This window comes from Serinus canaria, chromosome 2, assembly GCF_022539315.1.
Source record: "Serinus canaria isolate serCan28SL12 chromosome 2, serCan2020, whole genome shotgun sequence".
In the NCBI taxonomy this organism is placed as follows: domain Eukaryota; kingdom Metazoa; phylum Chordata; class Aves; order Passeriformes; family Fringillidae; genus Serinus; species Serinus canaria.
Genome location: NC_066315.1, coordinates 70,265,014 through 70,286,712, shown reverse-complemented (window position 1 = coordinate 70,286,712; position 21,699 = coordinate 70,265,014). Strand labels below are relative to the sequence as shown.

The 21,699-nt window shown below is 38.8% G+C and overlaps 1 protein-coding gene across 2 annotated transcripts in view; it reads right to left on the bottom strand.

The window, feature by feature from the left end:
• PIGN (phosphatidylinositol glycan anchor biosynthesis class N) overlaps positions 1–21,699 on the bottom strand; it is a 102,514-nt gene that overhangs the window by 7,741 nt on the left and 73,074 nt on the right. Inside the window, exons 20-28 of one of the 2 annotated variants that reach the window (XM_030229110.2) lie at positions 18,237–18,345; positions 14,615–14,717; positions 12,191–12,293; positions 9,991–10,077; positions 7,239–7,294; positions 6,678–6,753; positions 5,362–5,435; positions 2,506–2,548; positions 747–799 (exon numbers count right to left, since the gene is read on the bottom strand). In XM_030229110.2, coding sequence (XP_030084970.2) covers positions 747–799; positions 2,506–2,548; positions 5,362–5,435; positions 6,678–6,753; positions 7,239–7,294; positions 9,991–10,077; positions 12,191–12,293; positions 14,615–14,717; positions 18,237–18,345 — 704 coding nt within the window. Of the gene's footprint in view, positions 1–746; positions 800–2,505; positions 2,549–5,361; positions 5,436–6,677; positions 6,754–7,238; positions 7,295–9,990; positions 10,078–11,558; positions 11,741–12,190; positions 12,294–14,614; positions 14,718–18,236; positions 18,346–21,699 lie in introns of those variants that run through there. The other variant, XR_007776754.1, reaches the window with a different exon arrangement.

Here is a 21,699-nt window from a genome sequence, read left to right as displayed (position 1 = left end):
AACAAAGGGGCTCACAAAAGCAAAGCACAGAGCCCACGTAGACTAAACAGAACATTAACAATAGGTCACTATTCAGCTTCTGTTTAAATAACAGTGTCAAGTGACCAGATTGGCTGGATCAGAAACAACGCATTCCCTACTAAGCTTACTACAGCATTTTATCTATTTTCACAACTCAGGGAAGGTACATCTGAAATGTGTATTCCTTGTATTTGAGGTTAATATGACTCATAATGCAAAACAAATTCTCTCATTTTAGCTGTGATTTCTATGTTTACATGCTAAACTCTTCCCCAGTTAGGGGGAGGATAAGTGCATGGGCCTTGGTAGCCACCAACATATTTACACAAGGTTCACTAATTCACAGTGAACTGTACATGGAGGCTTAACTAGAAACGAGATAATTAACAACTTCAATAAATTGTTATTTTAACAGTGATTACAACTAATTAAAATGCAAAACATTAATTAAAACAGTTTTTGTGTAATTGCTCTTCAAACAGATCCCACTAAATGTATTTCTTGCCACGCTGGATTTATTACTTACTCTGTGTTGCTCCAGCACGAGTTTTATCTTGGGATATGTGTATGTAGGTGTGCACATGTGTCTAAAGTATGTGAAACATCCCCAAAGCATTTGATTAAGCAGAGTAATTGGAAAAAATGACAAGAATTATGAGTAGATAAACAATAGTATGAACCCATGAAGCTTTAAAAATGCAATGGAAGCAAAAAAGCTACTGTACCTTGTGCCAATATCCAGCCAGCTTCCATAATCTTTAACCAAAAAGAAAAAATGCTAGGAAATAAAACAGTTCTCATTAGTAGATCAACACTGCACAATTTGAAAGACAAAATTCAACCCAAATTTTTTCAGGCTGTTTACTCCAAATTTCTAATTCTTCACATAGAATATGCACAACACCTTTCCAGGGATGATCATTTGGACCACAGTAAAGAATAGTCTAGGAACCAGAAAGAGATTTAACATGAAATGAAACGAAAACATCAAGAGATGGACTAAGTTCTGTCTAGCTTGGCTGGCAAAAACCGGAGAAATACCAGAACTTTTTCAATAAGAAAAGCCAAGCCACCTTATTGTTTGAAATAACAACAGGCCAAATAATGCCTAAAAGTTTTCATGGAATTTCAACACAAATGTCTTTGGGCAAGTCTGGCAGTTCTCCACCTGTAAAGTGAGAGTAATGTTGGGAGAAGACAGTACTTCCCTATTAGTGAATTCCTCTATTTCTAGTTGGTGGTCCCATTGATTCAAGACTACAAACATGTTCTCCTTTTGTCCTGCTACTTTCTCATTTCTTGATTTAGTTCCTACTTTCTCTTTTCGTGACAGAGTTCCTACATAACTCCTACAAACCTCTTTGGTAATTTCTTTTTTTTTTTGTACACCAAGTACATTGTTTCAAAACACTTAAACCAAAACAGGAGAATACATGAGATATAAGACCTGGAGATACTAGGGCTTGCTACACACTAGTAAGTACCTGTAGTCTAGGTTTGGTTTAATTATACTGATTTTATTAGTGAAATGCTATGAGTGTGGTTTATTGGTATACTATTTCTTTTCCTGTGGAAGTTACCCAAAAAGCAGATTAGACACATAGACTTATTTAAAACTTGACACAGCCACACCTTCTCCTTTTCTCACACTACAGACAAATTGGCAATTATTTGTTTTTTACTTGCTGTTTTTCCTACCAGGTGATATTTACAGATCACAATGTACTAAGAAATAAGATCAGGAATGCTTACTCCAAGGGATAAAACAAAACCAGCATGTATAAAGTGACAACACCAGCTCTACCTGCTGATTTGAAAAGGTTTCTATTTACTAGTGGCACTGCTTGCTGATTTGAAGACAGCTGGAGTGGGCAATGAAAACATAACTTTTAATCTGCAAAAACTGTGTTGGGGATTGTTCAGCTTTGGGTTCTTTTGGCTAGCTTGGTTTGTGGATGCAGGCTTTCTGAAGATAGCATTTCCTGACAGCTTATTACAAAGGGCACAAAGTGTCTTTTTGGATGTTGCTGATCTCTTGGATTCTGACAAGTCTAATGGAGCTGGTGGGTAAAGCATTTCTCCTTTTCCTCTCTTTTTCAAGAGAAGCTGGGGTGGGTAAAAGGTTTGGAATTCCTGAACAATTAACTAAACCCTGCACACAGCTAAAAATGATATTCCTGTTTAATTTTTCCCAAGGAATTTGATCGTAAAGCACACGAGGAACTCCAAATGTTAACTTATTATTTCATTTTGTCTCTTATTATTATGAGAACATTGCTTCTTCAGAAGCATTAATTACATGACATTTGAAAAGCAGTGATTGGAAGAGTTTTATCTCTAAGTTATGCTAGGATTTCAATCCAATTCTCTGCCCTAGTTAGAAAAACTTTGAAGTCTGAAACAAATTCAGATCTCTCTTGATGGAATTAGGAGAACTCTTTGCTTCTTGATCTTATTTGAAGAGAATGTGCAACAACAACTTACCAAAGCCATAATGTCTGAAATCACAAGAACAATGAGGAAAAGGCTGCAAAGGAAAAAACCCAGCAAAATCAGACCATCAACCTTTCTTTATGGACACAGCTATTAAAAGAGCTTATTAAAACCCACAGAAAGAAATTAAAGATATGATTTCTTGCATTTGCCTTTCAAACAATCAGGTACATTTCAATCGACTAGAAAACAAAATACATGACTAGGACATCTGGTATTTATAATTTCACAGTAATAGGGTTTCAGTTTTGCAATGGAGAAACCTAACATGAGTCATTTTTTGGAGAACAAAAGAATCTTACAAAAAGCATCTGGCCTATTTTTGATGCAGAGAGCTGTGTGCTGGTTGGACCAAATAAAGCTGATTTAGGAGCTTCATGATGAACTCAAGAGTGAGCAAAGCTGCTTGGCAGGTACCTCAACTGTTCAGTTCCACCCTGCTGACAACCACTCTGCTGGGTCAGAGGCTGCTAAAGGAGGTGCTTGCCCCCTCCCAAATCTCTGGATGCCCATAACCTGCTCTGGGAACACCCAGCATTTTGGTGGTCTGCTCCCAAAGCATGGGCCTCTTTACAGGTAGCAGTTAACTTCTGGAAGTTAGGCTGAGGCTAGTAAAAGGAACAAGAAGGGAGGAGGCAGAGCTATTTTTTCCCCCCCATTAACCTAATCTTCTTTTCCTCAAACTATGTAAATTCTAAATTACATGAAAGCAATTGCTGTAACTGGTTAAAACTGGTTTCTAAGTTAATGACACTGAAGTAATGTTGCAAACAGCTGACCCATTAACAAAAGTTTTTAACTAGAATACAGCTAATTTATCAGTACTACCATAATAAAACTACAAATGCTTTTTTGGAAAATGTCCTGCTGCAGCTTTGCATGAGCATGTACTGGGGAGATACCCAGACCAATGCCTCCAAATGAGGAACTTGCTGATATTGCCTACATCAGTTGTGCTTCATTAGTAAATCAGGATGCAACAAACCAACTGCATCTCAGACACAGGGAAAGGCTTCCCTCTGCTAACCTATGGCTCAGATAGACAGGATGTTGCAATAATAGTGCTTAGGGGGCACTCAGCTAGAGGGATTTTTTTTATAGGCAAGCTCCAAGTACATATTGGGACAGAATATTCCCCACTGGAAAAAAAAAAAAAAAAAAGCCTTTAATCTATAATCAGGGACTTTAGGAGCAATTTGTCCAAATCACAAAAATCCACTTTTTGCCCTTCTGAACTGCAGGAAGCCTTTCTCAACAGAAGGAGAAGACTAATTTCAGGGTATGTTTCTACACTGCAAAGACAAGATTGTTCCCAGTGATGGTTTAATTTATCTAGCAGGGGCAGCAGCAGCAGTAAGGAGTGCAGCACAGACTTCAGGATACGCTGACAATCAGAGCACAACCTCTCTGGAGATCCTGGGTGCGCCTTGCGGTTTCTGCCTTGTTCCCAGGCGGATGCTGTGGCACTATCACTGCATTTGTTACCTGAGCCCAGCTAAATGAAACTGGCACAAACACCAGACAGAGTTACAGCCACAGCCTCATGAAGTGGCACAGAAATACTTGTGTCCCCTGGTTTATGAAAGCAGTATCATTTCCCCTCTCACACACTCAGATATACATTCCATAAAAGTTTGCAATATCACCAGTGCTGCCAAGGCAAGCATTCACAAATTGGGAAATGCTGACCTTTATGATGCTTGAGCCCTAGAAATGGAAACCACTAGCTGGTCATCTGAGCAACCCCAGGACCTCAATGCAACCCTGCCCTTGTACAAGCCTTAGGGATGAGGATGAACGCCCTTCCTTGGGGGTCCAAGGATGACGCAGGCACAGTGCACACACAGCTAAGGCAGAGCAGGTAAAAGGGATGGGAGTCAGATTTTGGGCTGCCCTACCTCCCTTTGGTAGTGGGTGGTGTTGTACAAGGAGACAACAGGCAGGGTCAGGCAGGATGAAAGCAAACAGAAAAGCAGAGGGCATCACAAAAAGTGAGGGCAACTTCTTCGTGCTCAACTGAGCAATGCACAGAGAAAGTCCCTGAAGTTCTCCTGCCACACACAAGCAGGACTTTTGGTCAAGCCCACACAACATCCCACAGTGAAAAAAATCACATGGCTGACAGGGACCTCCTCCATCTCAGCACCATCCATAATATCACACGATGAGAGGAGGATTCAGTCATGTGCACTGGGTCTGCTGAATGGGGTGAGCAGGGCTGACAAAATAAAAGTCTTGAGACAGGGAAAATGTGTTTCAAATCTGGATACAGCACTCTGTGAGGCTGGGCACCCATACTCTGAAAAGACCTTAGAGATAGGGAAAGGACTGGCAGCCATCTGCAGCTACTGCAAAAAATGTGCAATACTGAACACATCTGGGAAGCACTGAACTGCAATGCAAGGACATGCAGTGCCTTTTTTTTAATGCTATTTGGGGTGAGGTCAGTGCTGCAAAGCTATAAATTGGTTACATTAGAAATGGGCTATTTAAAAAATACTATGCTAGAGGCAGAGATGTAATATAAAGTAAAATCAGACTTTAAATTCTGATCATTTTTAACATTATGGAGGAAAAAGGGTCTTCATGTGTATTGTCAACAAAGAATATTAAATATCTGATTGTTTCAGACAAGGCCAACACTTCAATTTATTCTCATTTATCACTAATGAAAAAACCCCTGAACTTGCAGAAATCACTGAACAAACCCCAAGCCCTAATAACAAATAAAAGCAACAATGAGATCTAATAGTTTTTTTTTAATTTACATTGAGATTTGAAAATTCTGAATTCCTCCAAAATAGATTTGAAACCATTACTAATGCAGAAATACAGCATGTAATGTACCTCTTAGAAGACAGCTGTGTTGTGACTTGAACAGCTTCGAAAGCACATGATACCAGAACAAACGGGATTGCAACCTGTTCAAAACACAAGCTACATTTTGGCTTATAGTCATATTTAAAAAAAGAACCTGGGCAGGTTGTGGAAACATTTTTCTGTCTTTAAAATTATCACAGAATGGGTTTGTTACAAAATAAAATATTGGCTAGACAGGGTAGAAAATAATTTTGCAGGAAACATTTTCAGTTCATTAATAAAAATCCCCTTTCATGGTCATAGCTGAACTGCAGTGAAATAAGCCATGAGGTAATACCAAAAACCATAACTAAAGCATATCCTCACTTCATTTATCCATTGATCTCTAGTGATAAATACTTCAACAAGGCTAGAAGACAGAACTATGCAGCCTGTCATGTGAGATGCTGGATCTGAAGAGTTTCAAGTGTAAAGGACAATCTCATGATAAAAAAATAGTCTGAATACAGAAGGCATTCAATAAGGCAAGGGTCACACTGCCCCTCCAGAGCCAAGTCAAGCAAATGTAAATGGTTCAGTAAATTAAGAACAAAAACTAGAAAACATGAATGCTGCCTTTTGCTCTTTGCAAAGTTGATCTGCAATCCTGACTACTGGCATCCAGAAGGTTTGTACTATGGATCTGTGTCCCGCAGAACAACATGCAGTGTACCTGTAACTTCAGTCTGCTTCCTCTGGGACAGAAGCAGCAGAAAAGAAGTGGTAGAAAATACGGCTTATTTCAGTAATAACAAATCGATTCAGTGTCCCACTTCACCCGCTCTGGCAGATCTTTTACTCAAATACTAGAAAAGAGCTACCACACCTTGCCTGCAAGCCAGAAGTGCAATCTGACAGACTATTTAAAATACAGAAAATAATGGCCACTGTAAAATGATAACCTAATCAGTAGAACATTCAGTACCTCTATTTAATGTAATATAGATAGAGCTAATGATGTATCTCCTCAACGTTTTTGTTGATATCATGCTACAAGAAAAGCTTAAAACTTTAAAAACTATTAAAGTACTTTCAACATTCGAAATTTCCATTTTAATAAAATAAACTGACCTAATGCTGTTAAATTACACTTCCCTGCACTTCAGCTTCTCTTTTGGGAAACAAAATGATCTCTCTAGAAACACTACAAAGACTGAAAGCTTCACACACAATTAAGAAGCCTAATGAAGCTCAAATATATATACATATGTTCTTTTGTGAATTGCAAAGTAACAACCACGTATGCTATACTTTATTTATTCCACAGTTCTCTGAGAAGATCTCACCAAGCTAGGATTACTAACCTTCAGTAAAAGCAAGCCTCCCATCATGAAGGGACTGAACACAGTCAAGAAACAATAGACAGAAGCAGGATCAAAACTAGAGAAACATGAAAAAGACATTACATATCTTTGAAATGGCATTTTCCATTTTAAAAAAAAAACCAGCCTTTAATTACCCTGTAACACACTGGGTTGTATATACATTTTTAAACAAGGCTTCCAATTTTATCTTCTCTTGATGAAATATTAAATCAGCAGGGACTGCCACCTGTCTTTCTCTACAATTTTTCTCTGATTGTGTTTTTCAAGGTGCCATGGTGTTGGTGGGCAACCAAACTCTCTCTGCTCATCCTGACATCATCCTGATAACATCTAATGGAATTGAGACAGCCTCACAAACAACTAGCTCAGGCTCTTAGGGTAGATATTACAGAGAGCAGAAACAAAATAAATTGTCATCTCTCCACTGATAACTGGTTTGATTCTGCTGCCCTGATTTTGTTAACCAAATTTACATTTAGTACATCAAATGCAGGAAGAATTTTTTGTACTCTGTGTCTCAAATAAATGAATAAAATTTACCTGTTAATAGAAGCTATGTTTCCAGTGCCAAAAAAGGCTGTCACTATGAAGAAAACCTAGATGTATTTAAGGAAAATACACTAAATAAAAAATAAAACCCACATTTCTCCTCCTTCATTCAAATTTACTTTCAAAATCTATCATGAAACCACAAGAAGATGACCCACTGCTACAGGTTTTACAGCACATTAAGAAATCCAAAGTATTTTCTAACTCTACCCTAGATTTCACACACAACTATACCAATTTTAAAACACACAGAATGCCTAGGTGAAGTTTTAGAGCCTGTCTTGAGGCCCTTGTAAGAAAGCTGCAGCTGGCTTTTTGGGTCTCTGCCTAGCAAGACAGGAATATCCCTGGACCACAAACCCAGCAATGCATTCAAACACATGCTTTTGCAGAAAGTAATAACACAGGCATGTATTCTGCACACCAAAAGAGATGGCTTTATTGAGGAACTGACCATGGCTCTTAAAAAAGGCTAGAGGTTCCTATGCTACCCTTACTACAGATTATTTTGTCCAAAGATTTTGCTGAGTCTACCCATGGCAATATGGAACTTTCTTTCTTTCTCACTTCAGGGAGAATGACTGCAGCAGTATGTGTATAGCTAGAAGGTTTTTTATATACCCTACCTTTTTCATCTAGATACAACACTTGCTACTACATGACCCATGAAAGGTATTTTTCTTGCTCCTGAGCTCATTGGAGCCCTTAATAGCTCACATGGCTTTAGCTGAAGAATGTTTTTTAACTTGCTTTGCATAAGGCACAGGGTCATAAGTCAGTGAGGATGGGCTGCTGTTGCCAGAGCTCCCTCTGGTCCTTTTGCTCCTGTTATAGCTCCTGCACTGGGTCATTTACGTCTCTCCATAAACAATTTGTTACCAACTGTTCAGCAGAATCGTTGGGATGCTGCATGCAATATTTTGGAAGGATTAGGTCAGCATAACTGGAGAAATCAGCCTTCCCAAGAGTATCACATAATTTCAAGTTCCATAACACAGCAGTCTAACAGGCTAGCACAGCTCTGCCGGTTGAGATTTATAAGAGGAAAAGGTCTGCAATAAAACAAACAAGAAAATACCAGTAACACATAGGTCCAATCAAAATGCTACGCATGAGCAATCTGAATCTTTTCCTCAAAGACCAGACTCTGATTTCTCAGCGTATGCCAGCTACTGGGCCCGATACAAGAGCCTTGGGACAACCTTAAGGCACACAGTTCACAGGGTCATAGCTGCAGTATGACTGCTCCAGCAGAAAAGGTTTCTCCTCTAATACTAATACTCCACTATTTCTAAACAATAAACAGCATCTAAATTTAAAAAAAGACATAACATATTTTGAGCAGACAAAGGAGATCTGAAAATTGGTTATTTTTTCAGGAGCTGAGTAAAACACATTTAAGTGTTTTAAAGTAGTGCTCACTTGTGGGGCAGTGTGAGGAGCAGAAAAGGCCTTGACTCTGTGCAAGCACTGAATTATCAACACTGCTGTCATCACAAATGCAAAACATAGTCTCACACTAGCTACCATGAAGAAAGTTAACTCTAGCCAAAATCAGCACAGCTACATTCCAGTGTTAAAGAAGTGCTATGCTGGAGCTTTAAAAAACACAGTTGGATTAGTTGATTTATTTTTACTAGTATTTAGCAACTGACAGCAGTAAGCTTTACTAAAGTTAGTATATTTTTTGTTAAATGAAACTGATGCATTTAGTGCAAGGTCTCAGCTCTTTTTAGGTATACTAAAGCAAAGACAAACATCAAACACCTAGCACATAATTTTGCCTTCTTTCTTAGCATTAATCAGCCTTCTTAAATTGGTATCTGTTACACTTTCTCTGCTGCAGGTTCCTAATGTCCAACAACACAGTTCCAAAGTCCAAAAGTGCGGACCCTGTGACTGTGACCCACCCTCTCAGATCTGGTTACCTGACAAACTATAAAGGCTGTTTTTGTAGGAACCAGTATTGAGACAACTTCCTCCCCAGATTAAGTAACTCACCTGCAAGAAACCCCCCTGTGTTCTAGACTAGCTCAATTTGTCTCCCATTTGCCCATCCATCTTCCTTGCTACCAAATAGCTCTCACTCAATTGCAATCCCACAATGAAAGAGAAAAATGACAATGTTATCAATGTACAGTATTAAAAAAAAAATCAGCTGCAGTATCAGTTACAGGAACACAAACTAACTGCTATGTTAGTGAACAAACAGCTCTTCCCTCCTAAGACCATATAATTTCTAACAGTAGAAATCACTTAAGATATAAATAATTCTAGGCCAGATTCTGGGAACATGTTTCACTATGAGCCTGCAGGAACTTTCCTCCTCCTTGCTTCATGTGCCTGCTACCTAACATCTGCTTCCTAACACACTGCCACGTTCTAAAAATGAGAATAACTTTAATATCACCTATTTCAACGGATTTGTGAAGGTGAGCAAATTCCCTCCAGCCAAAATGAAGTCAAACAAAACCAAATTGAAAACAGAACTCCTCAGAAGAAAATTTACCTCAGCTGCAATGGCCATAAGTGGGCAAAGAGCCAGATTCTAAAACTGCCTTTTTAACTACTTGATAAAACGCCTAATGAACAAGACCATTGCCTTTTGAGCGATATGAGTCAAATCACTTTTACCAGCTCCTGTTCTCAGTGAGTACCAGGCTACAAATTTTGACTGCAGGTCCTTTTGTTTTTGAAGCAACCCATTTTTTTGCCTGGAGTGCAGCAACCAACCAAAGGATACAAAGAAGAAGGACCTCCGGACATCATCCAGGTGGAGCTGTCGGAACTGAGTTATATCCATAGTAGAGGTGAAGTTGAAAACAGCAAGCTGGAAAGACAGTAGAAGGAATCAACACCAAATATAAACTAATGGACTTTGACAGAGCCACTGTATTTCTACTGAAATGAATGAGAAAGAAACCTACTTTCCTATTGCCTGTTATTAGAGTATTATAATAAGGACTGCAAATGTTTCCCTTGTTTTCATTATACTTTAATGAATTAATGAATCTGCCAGAAAGACTGTAAAAGTGAGATGATCAAAAGAACAGTGAAGCTTCTGCTGTTATCTACACTAAAAATGAACTCCTATGCCTTAGACTTAGAAGCATATTTTTTCATCAGAAATATTCCTCCTACACACACACTTCCACTGCTCACATGAGCATATGGATAAAGATCCTCAGAAATAAAAGACTGCAATTATCCTTATTTGACTTATTTTGTGAGTGAAAAACGTAAACCACTCTCCACCTCCTTTACTCAGTTCTCAGCACAATATCACCTGACTTGAAGAGAAATTACCGTCATGGAATTTAAGAGGTCAGTGAACTCCTTTACACTGGGGAAAAAAAAAAATCAACTAACAGACATTTAAGACTGATAAAATTTTAATTTAAAATAATCTCTCATCAGAGGATTGAGCTGCATTCTCTAATACAGGATTTACTTGGCAGCATATATTAGCAAGCATTCTAGGGATGATATCTTCTGGGGTAACCATTATTGTTCCTTTCACTTGAAACCATAAGGTTCAAGTAAATGTTGACAAACAGTGAGTGACAACTTAAAACATAATTACAGCCTATCTATGTTCTTTCCATTTACATTTGATTAGTAAGTGTTCATCACTGTTTAATACTACTTTAATAGAATTTTATTTTACAATGAAGAGAACATCAGACTAACAGCAGACAGGCAAGCATCATAGATGCCTTGTAACAAGATACAAAAGATAGAGTGGGTTCCATAGTGGAAGAAAAAACACATCCCTGATATGCTAAACACCTCCAGTCACAATTGTGGCATCACACTAATTGTAATTATGATATTCAGATTCCATTCCTGATGCTTAAGATTCTACAAAACACGATCACACAAATTATCATAAGTAAAGGTAGCATAAATAGAAAATGATTCCTGGTTTTATTTTTGTATTTTTTTAGCCTTGAATTGGTAAATCCTACTCTGTCAAATTTCAAAACTGTCTTCCTTGAAGGAGCACCACAAAACCACAGTATGTGTCAGGTTTGCTCTGGTGACTGTCTTGGCTCAGGTTGCAACCTCCAGGACTTTTTCCTAATTATTATGAGCTGCAAAGGAAGGAAAGACATGCACCAACGCTTCCCTTCAAGTGACTCTGGCCCCTCCCATGCATGTGTAGCCAGGAGGGCTCATGTGGGAGAAGCCAGGGAGAGCTGTGGTGCACACCCACCCACCTGGCACCAAGGACCCAAACCACTGTAACTGGCACTTTGGATCTGACCAAAACAGTGGCACAGCCCCAGTTTGTTCAACCCCACACCTCACCTAAGAGCTAAGCTGCAGTGTGAGCAGCAGGACTTTTGCAAATTGTTGACAATAAATTTTAAGATGGAAGAATTTGCATTGATTACAAAACTCCCTTTTCTCCTCCAGGCAAATCTGAGAAGGTGCTACTTCCAAGTTGGTCTCCAGTTACTTGTCAGTCTAAACAGAAATAAACCTCCATCCTTGGACAAAGAGAGGAAAAAGTGAAATTAGGATTTCTAATATTTCCTAAGATCTTTTCAAAAATCAAATAATTTCTTTTCAGCCTCTCACTCGTGAGTTTACGATCAGACCAAAAAAAGCACAGTGACATTGCACTTACTCTGAAGAGTTACTGCACCTTATACTAACCTGACAGAGACAGCTCTGCAGCTTACAGACCATACCACTGTGTCTTACTAAGTCAGACTGTCTTCCTGCATTTCTAGAAACAGCTCTGATGTGCAATATCTTCCATAAAGGAACTACGAATCTTACTTACAAAGTCATATTCCTAGTTCATGATACACCTAATACTGACTTCCTAAAGTGAAAGTGCTGCTCTCTGAAAACCACTCAGAATATTTACTACATCCTCAAAAAACCCAGATAAAGCTGGTAATTACATTGATATATCTGTCAAGAGCTGTTACCTTTGGTTTGAGTGAAAGACCATAGTGCTGCAGTGCTTCTTGTTCCATATTTATCCACACAAACATCAAACCAAACAGTGCCAGTGGAAAAAGAGCTTCATATCTGAAAAGTAATACAATAATCATAGCAAGTGCAGTTGCTGACAACTAATTAACATCAAATGCTGACATATTTCTTTTCTTTTTTCTTCACACAAAGAATCTACCAAGACATAGTGGCATTCTCCCCATTCTTTCCCCATTTCTGAATACCCACAGTTGGTGGAATTTTAAAGCCATAAAGTAGTTAAACGGCAAAAGTAGGAGAAACAGAGTTTGCTTCAGCTTTGCATTTTTTGCATTTTTTTGTTCAATGGCTGCCACAATGTTGGATGAATGCCTTTTTTAATTTTAACAAAACTGGTAAAAAGTTAAAAGAAACAGGAAAAAACCAAACCTATTTGACATTAATTTTCTGCAAAATGGAACATTTCTCAATGAGAGCCACTTGGAACTGAGGGGTTACAGTTCAAGTTAAACAGCAGCTAGAGACTGTGTCTCTTTAGGACCTAATCACACAAACTCATTATGGTGATCCCAGTTTTGTTCTAAGGAAAGACACATCTGTATAATAAAAGGAGCATTACACTTCAGTGAAATGCTCTTCTCTACACTGTATTCCAATCCTTCACAACAGCAGCATCAAGTCACACTCTAACCATGGCCACTAAGCTGTTCTAGCTACACCCCCAATCTCTGATACTTCTGACTCCTACAGCACTCAAATTCCAAAGTGTGAGTGTATTTATGACAGAAATTAGTATCCCCAGATAACATAAGGGTGCAAACTGAAACTGGATAACACTTAGTTTCTCCAGTTGCACTTCATGGTACCTCCCAGGCTTTTTTTTTTCAGGATAAAATTATAATACTGATACTGACAAGACTGTAAATGCCTCCCTTTTTATTTTTTCCTTCCTAGACAAATATCTGTCTAAAAATAAGGAAATCACTGCAATCACTGTGGTCTTGGTATTGTTTCTGTTGGGCTACAAAGCAATTTCAAACCAGAACAAAAAATTCTGAATAGACATTTCCACTTTAATTATCAGAACCACAGGCAGCTAAACATGAAGATGAAACAGTTATGCTGTCAGTAATAGAAACACCACAGCCCTTATAATGGTCTACACTTGCCTTCAGATTAAATGCCTTCAACAGAGTTGAAGTGACAAGTGATTGTATGCAACCATCCTCTTAGGCTGGCTTCAGTGCTTCCACTTAACCACCCCTAGAGAGGTGCTGCAGTTACCCAGGCAATGTGCTGAGTTATCAGTACTTGATAGAAGAGTGCACTGAGGAGAGAAATGCTGGACACTTTTGGCACCAGTGCCTTGGGTTTTGTTTTTTAAGAATTGCTCCAAAATTTTTTCATCTATTTGGACATTGTAGGAAGGCAGCAGAGAGCTGTCAGCATTTACATGGTCTGGTGCAGGGCCAAAATACAAAGAGGGAGATTGCCAGCCTCAGAGAGAACAACATTCCTGCTTTAAACAGTAGCCAGCACAGGCTAAGAAGGTTGAGTGTAAGAATGTGTGTGCAGTCAGGAGTAACACCAGGATCAAAATCTTAATGGGGAAGTGGGAGGAAGGGGAGGCAGAAGACTGGGGAAAAAAATAAAGGAGATGCTTCAACTAAAATGAGAGCATCCACAGGAGGCAGCTATTGCAAAATGTCTGCTGCAAGATGTTTTATTCCATTTAATTTTCCAGTGTAATTAAATCCAGAGGATAAGTGGGAGGGGAGGCGGAAAGAACAGTTCCTATACTCCCCATTAATTATGCTCTTAAGAGCTACCAAGTCTGAGAAAAAAGAAAGGGCTGGCTGACATAGTGTTTTCTTCATTTAAAACATCAGAGGAATTGACTTTTATCCAAAAAGAAGCAAGGTCTAGTCTTTACAGGGAAACAATATCCCTTTGGAAAAAAATAATTACTTCCACAAAAATCTCTCAGAATGCAATTTTCCCTCATTTTAGGACTACCTGTTTCCTGGCACACATCATTTAAGCCATAACTAGACACCAGAGCTAGCAGCTGGGAGAGATGCTATTTCCTTCTGTTTGTGAGCAGAAAAGCACACATCAAAACAACAAAAGGCATGAACAAAACCAGACTTACTTATTTTGGTGCAAGATTGTTTGAACACGCACCCTTCCAGCCACTGCCTTGTCTAGTTGAAAGGAATGTCAACAAACTGTGTTTATAATACAAGGAAGAACATGAAAGTTCCCCTGAAATTTTATTCAGTAAACTAAACAAGGAGATAAATGCTGGAAGCACATGTTACACCTTTAACAGAAATGTGCATGAGATGAAGCAGTTTCACATATAATCCTGGATTTTCATATGTAAAACCAACTCAAATAGAGTAAGGATGAAGTACCCTGTGCTGAGGAGCAGGTAGGTGGACATCAGGGAGAGCAATATGCTGAACAGTCTCTCAAAGAGAAACGTGGGGCTCAGTAGCAGCAACACTGGGGAAAAAACTGCAATAAGAAGAGATACATCAGTCACAACATGCAAAACATTCATCCTCAGCAACAAGATAACTTTCCTCAAATCTTGACATTTTATGTACAGAAATTCAATACAGAACATATATGGCCCTCTATTTTCAAAAGTTAATTTTGCTAAAGAAAATACAATGTCTGTAATGTTTCACATTCATCAAAAGTAATTTCAGTTCTGTATCATTTTAATTCCCTGTCATTCCACGTCACAGCCTTTATAATATCTCATGAACTGATGCTAATAAGTTTTTAAGATGATGCAGAAGCACTACCCTCAAATCCAATCAAACTTGACTAGTTAATACTACTCTGATAACCAATTACCAATGCCCTGAGGACCTCTGGCAGCTCCAAAACTGCAGCAACAAAGCCGCTGATCCAATGGATTAGAGCCATAGAAAAGCTTGGGTTGGAAAGGACCTTGGAGACCACCTAGTTTCCAAACCCCTGCCAGGGGCAGGGACACCTTCCCCTAGGACCAGGTTGCTCAGAGCCCCATCTGACCTGACCTTCTATCTTTTGTAATTAGATTAGGAACTGGGCTACTGTAAAAGTGAGTAAAGAGAAAGAAAAACAGGAAAGATGTCCAGTGCTTGAAGAAGGGAAAGGGAGAAGGACAAGCACTGCTGTGACATAATCTTTAAACCCATTTTTTTTAATACAAAAACTGCATGTATATAAAAAAAGTATGATGACAAATAACATTCATGTGATTCTTCATTGCAGTATAGGAACTTCACATTACTGAATCATTCAAAGGTTGCATCAACAGTAAGTCAAAATTAATAATCACTCTAAGGAACACAAAACTGTAAGATATGGAAAGTACTCCCTTGTGAATATCATTGTACCCATTAGTACTTATAGTGAACATATCCATGAAAGAGAGGTGAGGAGGTTTCTAAGTCCTGAGGGTCAGTATGTTTTACTTCCTTGATTTCAGCCTTGGCCACTGCTACAATTACAGAACAAGTGACTTTAGGGGGCTCCAAGAAGGCCCAATTCAAGGAGGAACTGCAGGGACCTCACTGAAAGTCAGAACAGTTGGAAATAAAATTCAGCATGGCAACTGGCCTCTGTGAATGACACTGAACATATCAAATGTGTATCACTCTAAGGGCAATCATAGATGAGAACAGATGAGTGGCTCGTAGGTGATTATTAGTCTCTCTCTTCCATCTCTGATGCAATGTATCAGATATCAATCATAAAAAGACCTGTAGATTTCTGGCTGACCTACACAAACCTCTGTATATGACCCCTGCACAGTTGTGACACCAAATTCCTCACAATTTAGCAAGTTGCTATGCCAAATTCCCACAGATGAAAATTTTAAGACATAATATACCTCCATTTAGAAATGTCTGCTAATATTAAGAAGGTTCTGAATAACATGAAAAGCACTTGAATTAATGTTACACCTCCTGGTTTTGCCTCTATGGTCGCAGTTTAGTACACTGTATGAACCATACCATGTTACAGCTAAAGCTACTAGGATACAGGCCTGAAGGACCTCAGCCATCACTAATTCATTTGCCTGGTTCCTCAAACAACAGTTTAAAAAAAAAAAAAAAAAAAAAAAAAAAGAAGCAAGTAGGTCAAAGTTAAAATTTTAACAGTTAGGGTTCATATATATTAAGATAAACAGCTGAGAAGGGGGGAAAAATTCCCTGAAAACTTCTGAAGAATTGATATTATCCTGACACAATAATAAAACAGTATTATCAGGAACAAATACTGTTAACTGTGTGTTTCTAGTTCTATAAATACACAGAGATGCAAAAAGAGAGTTCGGTAACAGTGCCATTCTTCCACAACTACGCAAAAAGACAAAGAGGAGTTGGACCACCTGTAATCCCACCAATCCTGGAAAAGCTACAGTAGAGTTTGGTACTTTAATTCTTATGGTATCCCATTTGTGGTACCCACTGGCAACAAGGCAGGTGCTAGTTGTGGTTACAGTAATGACAAGGCATTTCTCTCCAAGAGGAGTATTGAGGACATGCTGGATGCCTTAGTGTTTTACCTGCTTATTTCTGTGTTTAATTATGGAAAGCAATTTCAGCAAGTACACAAAGCTCCTATCTTGTATATTATATTCACTTAGAATGATTACTTCCAGTCTGAAAGACTTTGCTAAAATATTCAATACTACTGTGGCAGCAGTACCTACAGTTTACTTCACTGTTAGCTTTATTTTTATCATCACCCACAACAAAGAGAATTTCTAATATACTTTTTCCTCATAACTCTAAACCTCTTTGACTGCCTGAATCATCTCTTAGATGAAAAATGTTTCTCTTTCATCCTTACACAGGAGAGAAATATAACCTTTACACTCAACTCCTGCTCCAGTAAGCCAAGCAGGACTTCATCGATTTCATTGACTTTACAACTGCGAGAAATTCATCCACACAGAGATCCCCATTTAGCTTCGCAGGCTACAAAGAGTTAGGGGAGCATGATGGAAAGGAAAATGCTCCAAAGAAAAATGCATTACTAAGAAAGCATTGCTCACACACACTGATCACAATCACTGAACTTAATCTTGAATCCATTTGCTCAAACAGAAGCAGGATTGCTAAAACCAACAAGATCTGCTTAAGTTAAAACAATGTCACCAGTACAGGAATGTACAAGACAACCAGCAAGCAGGTAGCATGGGCCACTGTTCTTTCATTGAGCTATGTTTAAATTTCTAATCTTGACTTGTAGCAAAAAGCTGCTATCAAACTTTATATGGGAAATGTTTAGCTCTAAAACAAATCCCACATTTCAGATCACTCAGGGATAAACAATGCTAAACATTTTCTAATGGAGCTCTATAGAAATTATTTTATAACTGAATTATGAAAGGTACTGCTTCACTGTATTCCAGAAGTCCAGTAACAATTCCATTGGCTCTGTTTAATCACACTAAGATTTTTGAGTGGTGAAAAATTCATAGACTTACAAATTGTTTTTTTCTTTAATAATTAGATACTAACAGATATCAAACATACACTATCATCATTATTTCACAGGTATTTTGCACAGCAGCTCTCAAAATCACTTCCACAAGGGTCACTGCCATCTGCTGCAGCTTCCAGTTTACACTGAATTACAGCAACAACCTTTGGTCATTTCCCTGTGTTCAACTGGATTGATGGGAGAACATCTCAGATCACCCATATCCAGCTCCAAGTGAAACAAAAAGGGAATTTATGCCATTATATCCCTGAAAGTGGTCTTCAAAATATTCAGAACATTCAAAAGATAAAGCTATTGGTAAATCAAAGGTATTTGCATTTTATCACAAACTTACAAAGGAAATATATTTTCAAAGACTAACACATACCTCAAAAAAACTCACTTAGGAAAGCAAACATACAGAAGGACTATCAGCAGTCAGATAAAGGAAAAGGAGATGTTCATGAAAAAGTGACATCATCCCCCACCCAATCCCAGACTCCACAAACTGCCAGCACAGAAGTTTGAGAGGGAAGATTTTCTTACCTAGTGTCATCCAGCTAATAATTTGATTCATTACAGGTAATCCCTGTTTGATCTTAAGGCTGTTATGGGTACTGACCACAACATATGTCGAAAGTGCAACACTGAACATCTAGAAAGAAATCGGGCAAAGAAACACAAAATTATTGTATGGATGTCTGCCATTCCATCCCAAATACAGATATGCTTTAGAGTTGCATAAACTTCTCACCTGAATCACCATAAGAACAGGAAGTCAAAGACAGTGTCAAAATCTATAACTTTTTATAACTTACTGGCTTTTTAAAATTTCCATCCAGATTACTTTTTATTGTATTCTTGTTATTTATTTGTGCTATTTTAGAATAGTTTACATGAGTGACCTGGACCACTGATTTGACATGCTATGCTCTTTGTCAAGAGTAACTATTTAAACACTCCTGTAAACACCAGAAAACACATGCCCCCAGTCCTTCAAGGGGCCCCTGTTCTCAAACAGCAGCCACAAGGAACAAGCAGAGCCTTTGGCTTTGCTGCAGAATCAGGTACAGGGAGAAGGAGAAGGCTCCTGGAAAAAGAGAAGAAGCAGCAGAACAAATTGGAAGTGGCTTTTAAGAGACGGAAAGAAGCTGTTGGGTTTTTTGCCCCACAACTGAATTGAGTGAAGCACCTCAAGCAGAGCCCTCAGCCTTGCAGAAGCAGAAAAGTTGAAGAGGTTTTTTCTTTGACTAATTCAAGAGACAGCATTCAGTCATCAAATACGTGCAAAAAACCTTTTGAAAATTACCCCATGAGTCAGTTATTTTTGAAAGGTGACAATTATCCAAGGAAATGCTTGAGCCAAGTTTTCAATTACTGCTATTTATTCACAACTCTGCAGTTCCACTAAAAGGCAAATCAAGCATGCACAGTACTTTGCAAACACGTGCTTTAAAACTGCATTAGAGGATGTAATTGCAGTGGCGGCTTTTTAGTGCACGGCAACTACACCATTCACATCCATCACTTTGTACCATATGAATAGCTGCTATTTCCCTGCTAGACTGCTGTGATACCTACTGGGATCAGCCCAGACGATACATTTAGCACCAGCGTTCTTTTTTGACAATTTTCACAGGTGCTCAGTATCTGCTGCTTTTATTTCATTTCAGGCCACAAGAACATATACCTTGTATTTCTCTGTGACATCAATAAACAAGGTCAAAACATTAGGCATCCAAAAGCTCAGGGAATTTTAGACCTCTGATGTTTATTTTGGACACTTTTGCTGTATTCAGGCCCTTTGATATATCTTATCAAGTTCTGTTTGGTGTCATGAGCTCTGGTAATTCCTCTGATACCCCTAGATGCCGGGGAAGTCACTTTGCACTGACTTTGTGTCACCCTCTGTAATATATCCTGTGCCTTGGAAGACTTGTGATGGCTTGGGAATATTAGTAAGCACAAGGAACTGCTGCTGAATCTATGCCAGTGTCCAGGGAAGGGCTCAGCAGGTGCTTTTGAGAATCTGTGCTCACATTTTAAGTAACATTCAAACTGGTCTTGGCTTTCCTCAGCACCTCCAGGACTGCAGAACTGAGCAGAAGAAACTTGGAGATTCTTAGCTTAGCAAACTGAGCTAAGCTAAGAATCTGTCTCCCTTCATTCTTCACAAACGTCTCCAATTATCAGAGATAATTCCTGAACAACTTAAGAGCAGGTCTCAGATACCCATACCTGTAGGTCATACACCTACAATGAAGAAACCAAGGGTGACATCTGCAGTCCCAACACTGCCAGCTGCTCTGGCTGGGAGCTCTCCTAAGCAAACATCATAAGGACCCATAGGGAGAATGGCAGGAGAACCAGCATCATCAGCTGGGCACAAGGCTGGTTGAAAACACCCTTCCTGTCCCCTGCTTCCACCAGAATGGTAGGGACTCCTACTGCTCACTTCTCCTATTTTAAATGAAATGTAGATGCTGCACTTAGTAACATGCTTTAGTGGGGATCTTGGCAGTGTTAGGTCAATGGCTGGACTTGACCTTAGAGATCTTTTCCAACCAAAATTATTCTATAATTCTAATTGAGAGGAGGAAACTAAAACTGACCACCTTAGACACAAATGAAGTCCAAGCATCCTGAGAATAGTAAGTTTGTCCAACATTAGCAACCTATAAAAATAGCAAGTTCTCAGTAGCGTGGCAGAAACTGGACAACACCTATGAAACAGATGGCAAAGAGAAACTGGGGCTCTCTCCAGCAAAAATTAAGTTCTACAGTAAGCACTGCAGCAGTGATGGATTATGAATGACTCCTGGTTTCATCATTACTGGAGCCTTAACGACGTCTCAGAGATCACAGAATCAAAGAATTGTTTAGGTTGGCTAGGTTTAATTCATCAGTGACCCCAAACATTAAGAAGAGCGTTCTCAGAGGAAGGCATAACCTTTGATGACTGCCTCCAAACACCACTTATGGCAGACCTGCAAAACCTACTTTTAAGAAATCCCTTGTCAGATGCAGAGCAGGAATCTGACTAAGTGTGAGCATTCTATTTGAATGCCAGTGGCCTGATCACCTTTTGTCACAACAAAATAGTTATTTTCCCCTGACTGGGGTATTCATCTCACCTTTAAAACTGGGAGTTTAATCAAGGATCTCAAAATGAACATTTTTGAAGATTACCCCTTCCTGTTCCCACTGAAAACTCCAACTCAAAGGAAAATATAAAAATAGAATTCGGGAATTTCATTGACTAGAAATACCAGTATTCTGACAAGCATTTTCCTTTTGTATTCCTGTACATTTCAAAGCAACTAAATGTAACCTAACCTCAAAACAAGATATTTATTTAGAAACACACAGAATGCCTCTGTAATGTCCTTTTTTTTCCCCTCTACATATGAATAATCTCACCTCCCAATCTTTTCCTTACCCAAAACGTGAATGGTGGATCCCATATTTTCCATTCCCAATTAAGGTACTGAAACAAAAGTCTAATAGAGATTAGTAATTAAATGTCACCATTGTAAAATATCTTCTGATTAAGAGGCAATTTGAAGAACTTTATGATCTTCTTAAAAGTTGGGAGGAAAATGAAGACATTACTTCCAGAATTAGCAGGCAGAACATTTTCCTGTAATTAACTATCACTCTGTGAGTGGCTTTCCTGATTCTCTACGTTTGCTCAAGAATAGTCTGGCATTACTGTTTTACTATAGACCAGTTTCTTCATAATCATGAGATGCTGCAGCAGTTGTGTGGTGAGTTGAGGTTGGCCAGCTGCCCGCTGGGCTGCTCCCTCACTTCCCGACCCAGTGTAAGCTTTTTTCAGGCATTCCAGCAAGAAATCCATTGCTGAGTGTATACTGGAAATTTATGTTTGAAATGCTTAGGAAAGGAACTGACATCTCTTTTCCACATGTAGGCTGAAAAAATTAAGAGACATCACCACCATATTTGACATGCATTCATGCTCAGCTACTAAAGCCATTTTAAATATTCA